Source organism: Agelaius tricolor, unplaced genomic scaffold, assembly GCF_023055355.1.
Source record: "Agelaius tricolor isolate 1412-34295 unplaced genomic scaffold, bAgeTri1.0.p SCAF_1, whole genome shotgun sequence".
Taxonomy (NCBI): Eukaryota; Metazoa; Chordata; class Aves; order Passeriformes; family Icteridae; genus Agelaius; species Agelaius tricolor.
The window spans coordinates 39,583,561-39,592,830 of NW_027269261.1; the positions used below are offsets into that span (position 1 = coordinate 39,583,561).

The 9,270-nt window shown below is 46.3% G+C and overlaps 1 protein-coding gene across 4 annotated transcripts; it reads right to left on the reverse strand.

Annotated features, from left to right (window-relative positions):
* Positions 1-462: 462 nt before the first annotated feature.
* TBXT (T-box transcription factor T) lies at positions 463-8,789 on the reverse strand. 4 transcript variants are annotated; one of them, XM_071430633.1, is made up of 8 exons: positions 8,288-8,789; positions 7,916-8,180; positions 7,251-7,385; positions 6,432-6,493; positions 6,277-6,338; positions 5,189-5,362; positions 3,798-3,927; positions 463-2,529 (listed from the first exon to the last, which is right to left on the reverse strand). In XM_071430633.1, exons 1-8 carry the CDS (start codon positions 8,491-8,493, stop codon positions 2,262-2,264), a joined length of 1,302 nt encoding a protein of 433 aa, XP_071286734.1. In that variant the 5' UTR covers positions 8,494-8,789; the 3' UTR covers positions 463-2,261. The 4 variants fall into 4 exon arrangements, with proteins under 4 accessions (XP_071286734.1, XP_071286727.1, XP_071286719.1 ...); XM_071430626.1 differs by having other exon boundaries at positions 3,798-3,930; XM_071430618.1 differs by having other exon boundaries at positions 5,189-5,365; positions 8,288-8,786.
* Positions 8,790-9,270: the final 481 nt, after the last annotated feature.

The window sequence follows — 9,270 nt, forward strand, 5'->3', positions numbered from 1 at the left end:
GGCATGTGCGTGCTCAGCTGCACACAGAGCCAGGGCAGTGCTGATCAGCTGGTAACAGACTCATGAAGTAGCTGAAAGGACCAGGCAGCAGCTTGGCATTAATGACTGCGGGCAGGGACTCAGAAACACTCTTGAAAACCTGGTTCTCAAGGTCTAACACAGCAGGTGCCAGCCTCGCATCCAGCCCCAGCTAGAAACTGGTCACTGTGGGAAAAGAGCTTTCACCCTGCACCAAATGCAGCAACCACCTCTGAATAGCAGTCAAGGATTTACCAAAACAAGGGAGAAACACACGGGGGTGGAGAAAGCAGGGGATGGGAACTGTTTGAACTTTCGCCCACAGACAGAAGGTGACGTGCAACAGGAATCCACTGTGTGAAACCACTCAGTGGAAGGTTGGCACACTGTAGGTTCAATATGGCTGATGTGCTTTTGTTTCACCCTTCCCACCACCCCCACAAACTGAAAATCAAGCATCGAGTTTTTCTTAAGAATCTTTACTTTTTTTTTCTTAACTTAAATTATACTTCCAAAATACAAGTATAAAACCTCACAATGAAAGATGCTGCTAATTTCTAAAAAACAGTCTAAATAATAATGCACTTACATCATTTACACAATTTACCTTCACAATAAAATAGGAGCACTTAGATCACTATTTACATATTGACAGAGGATGTGGCTGTGCAGCCATCCACTTTTGGTGCTGTCTCCTGCTGGAGTACCTCTGGGAGTCTTGTCTCTGCAGGGAACAAGCCCTGCCAAAACTTTCCTAGGTGCAGGAACCCGCCCAAAGGGTACCAAACAGACCAAAATGGTGGCAAATACTTGCTTTTCATCTTAAAGCTGCCACTGTAGCACATAAGCACACATCAATGAGTTAAGGAATTCCCTGATACAGAATTTGCTTTGCTATATTAGGCACTTCATTATACAAATTATTTATTATGGCTTATGCAAAAGAACTCACTTTTCTCAGGATATGTATTTGCCAGATTCAGTGGGAGACAGACACATCTAAGTGCACACTTTCAGCCAATGTTTTGGGTTAAGCCTGCATCATGAATTTGGATCACATTACTTCATATCAGCAATGAAGCAAGTATTTTATCAAGACCTGTTCCTTCTAGCAAGTCAAGCAGTCAGTGTGTTTTAAATTTTAGTACATCTGCACTTTTGTGCAAAAACCTTGGCAACTGCAGATCTCCCTCTTCCAGTAAGTTAACTACTTACATCCATGCTGTTCCATGTGCCATGGGGTGACATATCCCACATATGATTGTCTTAGAAGAGTACACTGTAGGTTGAGGGATTATTTACATATCTTAACATGTAGAAGATAAAGTTGTAACTTACCAAATAATAAATACAGATCAGAGTACAAGACTGAAATAAAATAAATTAGAATGATTCCCCAAGGTGTTGAATTCCTTCTCTTAAGGCCTGAGCCAAAGATTAAAAAAAAAAAAAATACATCAAGTGATATATTTCCAATGGTTCAAAAAGGTTTTGGATAGGACTTCTAATTAGACACTATTTGAAAATGAGATGTTTAGCTAAGCTGGGTATTTGAAACCTGTGTGATCAAACAGCAAAACTTACCTCCAAAAGAAGTCTTTTGGGTAAAACTTTTTAGACCAAACATTAATACTGTTTTTATTGGGAAGAACATAGTTCTCCAAGATTGTCTCAACATAAATTCAGCAGCAAGGAAATAAGCATACAGTTAAGAACACAACGTATTTGTGAAGCAAATACGTGTTAGTGCACATGATTTTCCAAAAACTTCACTCTGCAGCTACATTTGTGCATATTTCAGAATGCTTCTAACTAGATGGTTAATAAAAATCTTCTCATGACTATAGCTAAGTTTGCCATTTAAAAAAACTAACTGAAAAACAGTTAGGAGTAACTTACTTAAGAATGATGCCAAATTTCAGGTCCAAATATATCAGAATACCAAGAAATTTGGAATCCACGTAAAAATCTTAAAACTTAGGTCTATCAAACTTTAAAAAAGAAAAAAAAATATTAAAAGCAGTGAATCTGCTCTCAGAATTGCACACTCACCAGGTTTGTAAACTCTACATGAAGTCAGTGATGCACAGTTCACTATAAGAGGTATAATGTGGATGCTCTATGCAGAGCAGTACAGATGCTTTTTGGTTGCAGTTTCCTTCACGTCTCCTCTCTCCTCCTCGAGGATTGAGCAGCTAACATAATTCGGTAGCTAGAAGTGTTTCAGAGGAAGAGGCCTGTGTTTACATGGAAGGGGAGGTGACAGGTGTCCATGTGGGGGCCAGCCTGGCATGTGCAGAGGTGTCATACTGGCTGTCGGGCAGGTCGGTGGGTGCTGTGCCATCGTACAGGGGCGAGGCAGAGGAGGCTGCTGGCACCGTGTGGGGCAGGGCCGAGTAGGGTCCTGGGGAGCCCCGCAGGAACTGGGAGCTCAGCCCGTTGGACATCCCGCTGGGCTGGGACACCGGCGTGATGCTGCTGTTGCTCACCGACCACAGGTTGGGGTACTGGCTGGAAGAAGGAAAGGCACAGGCAAAACCAGTTATTAGTGACTCCAGTGCCTGCTGGCAGCTCCTCAGCTCACGACACAGCCCCCAGGCCAGGTCCTTTTGCTGCAAACAGTGACACTCCCTAGGCAGTTCCCAGCCACTGCAAGGCAGGAAGGACCCCCAGGCACAATTTGTGTTCATGGCACCCCCAAAAATAAACTGAACTTCCCTATTTTCCAACAGATAGGGGGTTAGACAAAAGGGGTGGCAGAAATGCCTTCCTTGATGTTTCACAGTTCCATTTCTACTGGTTTTACCTCCTGAACAACTCAGTGCAGAAATTGAAACTCCAGGAACTTGGCAACTTCCTAAATATGCATCCTGGGGATCAGACAAAGAAGGGCTAGAAGGACCTTTTTACTCAATTAATCTATGTTAGGACTAAAAATATGTTCAGCAATACAGTTAACTCATACTGGGTAGTAGTACATATCCTGATTAACAGTTAACAGTCCATGTGCGTGGTTCAAATGCAAAAATGCTTTCTACACACAGAATGGTAGGTCTGAATTGCTAAAAGAGCTGTCCAAATCCTGTCCCTCTGTAGTTCATACAAATATTTTACAACTTTTTCTGCAGCTCTTTGAAAATTCAAGTTTAGCTCTAAGGGACTAAATGCAAGCTGAATTTTTGCTAAAGGATTCAAAAGTTTAATTAAGATAGTAAGTACAGAGAGGAGCAAAGATTCTTTTTTTACCATCACAAAATATCAAAGACTTTCACCACATGTACAATCCCATGCTATGCTGGTTAGTGTGTCAATGCTTAAGTAAAGAATTACTGCCCCAACTGTGCACTCCTTCTCCACACTACAGCTCACTGCTCCCTCATTTGTAGCAGAATAAAGGTTTATGGAGATGGCTGGGAAAGCTGTGACCAGCCAAAATGGTAAAGAAAATAAATTTTTTTAACACCATTATACATAACAGAGATGAAACTTAAGAGAGCATCCTCAAATTCAATCTACGTTTAAGTAATTTACAACCCTTAATTTATCAAATATTGCTGTCACAGGTATCTACATTTCCAGAACCAAGACATTAAAAAAAAAATATCTGTTTCTTCAATCTGTTTTCCTTGTGGATAGTCCTTCTCAGTGCCCCACGGAGTGCTAATGGTTCATACCAATGGCCAAAATGGCTTCCAGTATGCTGGTGACTCTTTACCTCCTTTTTCAGCCTTTTCCTCCGAAAAAGTACCAATATAGGGATATGAGGGCTGGACTCCTACCTGGAGCTGGTAGCTGTGCCAGTGCTGTGACCCATGGGCAGCATGGCTGTGTGTGTAGTAACTCCCAGAGAAGACCAGTTGTCATGGGACTGCAGCATGGACAGGCAGGCAGAGGAGTTGTCAGCATAGGCTGCTGGGAAAACACATGATCACTTACAAACACTAGAATCAGGCCAAATACCAATCTTGTATTCAAATACAATGAAGAGGTTTAAACCACCCTTCCCCACTACTACCTTGGAAAAAAAAACCAACCAAAATTACACACAGAAAAAAACAAAGCCAGTAACCATTTGTGTCAAGCTCACATCTTTATTGGCACTACCCTGATGTATTGTTTTGCTCCACTAATAACTGCAAAATCTTATTTCTATGAAGGGCCTATGGCCAAAAGGCTGTCTGCAAGCCAGCTGCTAATTCAGCAGATGCCATTTTACACAGCCAGTGGGAAAAGGAGGGCTCTTTATTTACACTGTCACCTGGAGACCTTCCATCTGCATCACCTACACAGGCAGTAACAGTCTGGCACAGCTGGATAACAAGGCTATCACTGGATCACACATCCCAGTTTTGAGCCAAGCATGCCACCTTGAAATCTGCCTCAGGCACCATCAGGAGTGACTGGACTGTGGCTTAGACTACTTGGCTTGTGACCCACACAGCAGGGGCACTAGGAAGCTATAAAGGGAATGCCATACAGCCACCCATGGTCAGAAAGAAGCTGCTGTCATGCTAGCTAAGGGAAGGAAGTTTTTGGCTGAGGACAAGAAAGAACACCATTTTATCCTTTTTTTAGTCTTGCACAAAATTTCCAAGATGCAAGAAAAGTTCACAGAGAGCTAGTTGTCCACTTCAAAATGAACTACAAAGCTACATACAAGATTGGTCAGGCTGCGTCTAGAAGCCCATGTTATTACTTCATAATTCAAAATAATAAATTTTTTTTAAAGGGAACCTTCAATATCTATACAGCCGGAAAACTAATGTTTTTAGCCATTCTTCTTTGCCGGAAAAAGAGAAAAGGAAAAAGAGAAAAGGAAAAAGAGAAAAGGAAAAAGAGAAAAGGAAAAAGAGAAAAGGAAAAAGAGAAAAGGAAAAGAAAAGAAAGAAAGAACCCCCACTGTTAAAAATCCCCTTATCACCCTGAAGTACCTGGTGCCTGATATATTAAGTCTTAAGATATTTGGCTACTTCTGAGCACACCTTTTTAAAAAGCTCTGCAGTTGACTCAGCTCCTTATTGTTTCTATCTGTGCAGCGGTGGGACGTTCACAGACAGACACTACCCACAGCCCCAGTTCAGATAAGCCGACAAAATCAGAGCCCCAGTTCCAAAGGCACTGGGAACACGTCCTGGGCTCAGGGCCCCCTTTCCCAGAGCTGCAGCCTTACCTGGGGAGCTGTTCCTGTGCGCGTAGGGGCTGCTGTAGGGCGCGGGCCGGTGGCTCCTGAGCGAGGAGTACCTGTCACAGCTGTGGGCAGGGGACAGCGACAGCCCGGCTCCAAACTGCGCGTGGGCGTTGGCCGGGGGGCACAGAGCCCCGCTGCCAGGAATGAGCCAGCTGCCTACTGAGGGGGAGCAAGAGCTCTGTGAGAGGGCTGGGCAGGGCAGCCAGGCACAGAGTCACAGCAATGACACAACTGAACAGCGAGGAAACGCACACTCGGGAAAGGAAGCCGAGTCTCAACGCAGCTGAAAAATATGGATCTTTACCACTTGGATAAATGCTCTTATGGAGGGAAATTAGATAGCAGCTGAGAAGAAGTCTTGTGTCAAGTTAACTTGTTTTTTAAATCACCACTTAACCACAACCACAGTAAGGAAACACTGAAATTGTTAAACCTTCCCATATGTAGGTAGTGTGTGCTCAGTAATTGTTAGCATAGTATTCAGTTTTAAATTGCTCTTTGGGGGTCTCGACCTATAGCTAAGCTCTGAAGTTTCTCAGACTGCTAAGCACTCCTCTTAAAAAGTATTTTCTCTGAAACAAAAATTCCTGCTGTAAATCAACTCTCCCATCCCTTTTAGGCTACATTTTGTTGTCAATTTGTTAAAACAGAAATCATTAAGACACAACTGCTTTTCAATCATCTGAAACAACTTCTTCAAGCAAATGCCCATAATTTTCTTAGAGTAATTAAAACATGAGTACTGTCTCAGTAAGTTTTATGAAATAAACTTTTGCCTCCATGTCCATGTGAACATTGCTGTCCTTGTATAAAAGGGCAGATGTCTTTTTGGACATAAAGGCAGGATTCTATTAAATTGTTTTGAATGCAATAAATCCTAACCACACACAGAGATTACAGTGTTTATACAAACATCAACATGCACGAACCACAACCACAGAAATTGGTAACATTGCTCTCTATGAGCTAACAAGCCAGCTACCAAGCACTGGCCTCAAAGTTTAGCTTAACTTCACACGGAGTAGATGGAAGAAATCAAAGTCATGCTCATGATGCACAATGAAACATACACTGTGAATACCCAGACTGCTGATTGTCCCCCACTTCTTCCATCATGTCTTTGTGATCACTCCTATAAAAGAAACCATGCCATATTAGTTAAGAATTTGTCTTCAAAAATCTATCTTAAAAATCTACATTTTAGAATTAAGTTAAGAGCTCTCACCTTTCTTTTGCATCAAGAAATGCCTTTGCAAACGGATTGTATTTAATTTTTAAAGCTGTGATCTAAAAACAACAACAAATATCTTTATTCACATGTATCACCATTCATTATCATACTGATATTAGTATTTGAACTAGGACTATCCAGTGAAGTTGGTAAAATCACAGATTTTTTAAGAAATAAAAGCAGGCCCATGAAAGCAACTGATGGGCACGAATTAAACAGCTCCTTAAGGTCTGAAGTATTATCAAAGCACTAGGAGTTAGTCTCTCTGCCAAATTTTGAAACACTGAATAGCCTGAGCTCATTGATCATCTAAAGAAATATCTAAGAAAGGAAGTAAACTAAATAGCTATAAAAATCTTCACATTTCAAACCAGAGCAGATTGGACATCAAAGAAATCTCAGAAAACCTGATAATTACAACTTCATTCAACACACACATGCATTTGAGTAACAGAAAAAGGGCTGCTCCAAAAATGGTGCCCTGTGTAGCTCAAAATAACAATGTCATTGTGTAGCTCAAAATAACAATTGTTTTTTCTACCATAGTTGTTTGCCCCACAGAGTCTTTTAAAATTACTCCTCTATAAGGAATCTGAAGTACATAATGAGACAAACAATGCTCAAAACTTTGTTCTATAACTCATTCATAGGGCTTTTTTATGCATTAATTTAATCTCTTGTATTTAGCTTCAAAAAAAGCATAGGAAGAACTGAAAAACTCAAGAGAAGATCCATTATTTTGCTCTGTAACATGCACGCATTGCTACTGGAAACCTCCCGGCAGTGGCAGCCTGTCTTCCCCGCTGTGCTCACCTCCTCGTTCTGGTAGGCTGTGACAGCTATAAACTGGGTTTCTGGGAAGGAATGGCTGGTGATCATCCGCTGCGGGCCACCCACTCGCACAATGTGGATCCTTGGCTCATACTTGTGCAGGGAGTTCAACATGATCTGTAAACAAACAGAGCAGGTGAGCAGCGACAGAGTGGCGGCAGATGCTGCCAGGCACAAAGGGCACTCAGATTTTAAAGCATCCATCTTTCCATCAAAGGTGGACAAAGCAATAAGCCTAAAACTGAAGCTGTGAGAGAAGGAAAGGCACACTGAGGACAGACAACTTTCTGCACAAGTTATCCTCATCCCTGTTACTTGACAAAGCATTCGCAGAGTGACAAATGCATCAATGATAAGTCAGCCTTACAAAGATTCATCTACTACACCACTGACATTAGCAAATATTCAGACCAGAAGGAGCTTTTCAAAAAAGACAAAGTGATAAAACGTCAAGGCACTCATCCTCGGTGGAAGGAGACGCTCTCCTGAATGAATGAATGAATGAATGAATGAATGAATGAATGAATGAATGAATTGCGGGGGCAGGGAGAAGCGCGACCCATCCCAATATGTTTGGCAAGGATGAAAACGAGCAGTAAGGAGAGAGCGAGCCCCGCTGACCGGCAGGTCCCGGTGCCGGCGTTTACCTGCCCGCCGCCGTTGAGCTTGTTGGTGAGTTTGACTTTGCTGAAGGAGACGGGCGCCTTCATCCAGTGCGCGCCGAAGTTGGGCGAGTCGGGGTGGATGTAGACGCAGCTGGGCGCCTGCGGCTCCGGCTTCCCGCCGGGCACCCACTCCCCGTTCACGTACTTCCAGCGGTGCCCGTCGGCCGCCACGAAGTCCAGCAGGAAGGAGTACATGGCGTTGGGGTCCAGCCCCGACACGCTCACCTTCAGCACCGGGAACATCCTCCTGCGGGGCGACACGGAGGCGCGAGGGGGGGAGTCCCGCCGCCGGGACCCCCGCGCCCCCCGGAGCCGGGGCGGGGAGGCAGCGCGGGCGGCGGGGCCCGTCCCTACCTGCCGTTCTTGGTGACGATCATCTCGTTGGTGAGCTCCTTGAAGCGCAGCCACAGCTCGCTGTCCTCCAGCGCCACGCGCAGCTCCCGCTCCGTGGGGTCCCCCTTCTCGCTGCCCGCCTGCAGCTCGCTCTCCACGGCGCTCAGCAGGTGATCCACGCGGTACTGCGGGGGCTTGCCCGCGCCCTCCGCGCCGGGGGAGCTCATCCCGGCCCCGCGCCCACCCGCCCTCCCGCCCGCGGGGCTGCTGGCTGGCACGGCCGCAGCGACACCGAGCCGGGCCCGGGGCGCCTCGCCGCGCCCTCAGCGGCCGGGCCGCTGTTATAGCCCGCCATAAACGCCCCCCCGGTGACATCAGCGCGCCGGCGGGGGGGCCGCGCTGATTGGCGGGCGGCGCCTTTGATGGGCGCGCGCGGCGCTGCCCATTGGCCGCCCGCGGCCATATCAGAACGGGGCCCGCGGGAGCCTGTGATGTTAATTGCGGCCCGCGGGATTAAACGCGGCTATTTTATGTAAATCTGCCCCCAAATGTTTGCACCTCTATCAAAGCCGCCGGGGCCGGGGCTCCGGCAGCCGCGGAGGAAATGGCCCATCTCGGCAACAGCCTCACAACCGGCCAGCGCGGCACCCTCCCGCCTCCCGGCGCTGCGAGACCCCCGGTCCGCTTCCAGGAGGGCAGGCTGGACGGGAGGCGCTCCCGCCGCGGATTCATATTTAAGGGAAAAAACGGGAAGTCTGACAGCAGCACCCCGCCCCGCACGCTGCTTTCCCCCGCACCTGCCCCTGCCCCCTTGCCGGAACCCCTGCTGCAGGGAAGGGTGCAGCTGGCAGCGACAAACCTTGCGGGAAAAATCAGCCCGAGAGCTGGAACCGCGCTGTCCAGCGGCTGCACAAACCGGGCACTCCCCGCTTTTAGCGAGCCCGTGAGCCCGCCCACGGGAAGAGTGGCACAGTTTGCCTCTCAGCATCAGCACAGGCAGCGCC

Bases quoted from the DNA above. Each gene is read 5' to 3' on its own strand.
- TBXT (XM_071430608.1), bottom strand. From the start codon at position 8,493: ATGAGCTCCCCCGGCGCGGAGGGCGCGGGCAAGCCCCCGCAGTACCGC. The intron at 7,386-7,915 runs GTAAACGCCGGC...GTTTGTTTACAG, and splicing joins AGCTCAACGGCGGCGGGCAG to ATCATGTTGAACTCCCTGCA. The intron at 6,339-6,431 runs GTGAGAGCTCTT...TTTCTTTTATAG, and splicing joins TTTCTTGATGCAAAAGAAAG to GAGTGATCACAAAGACATGA.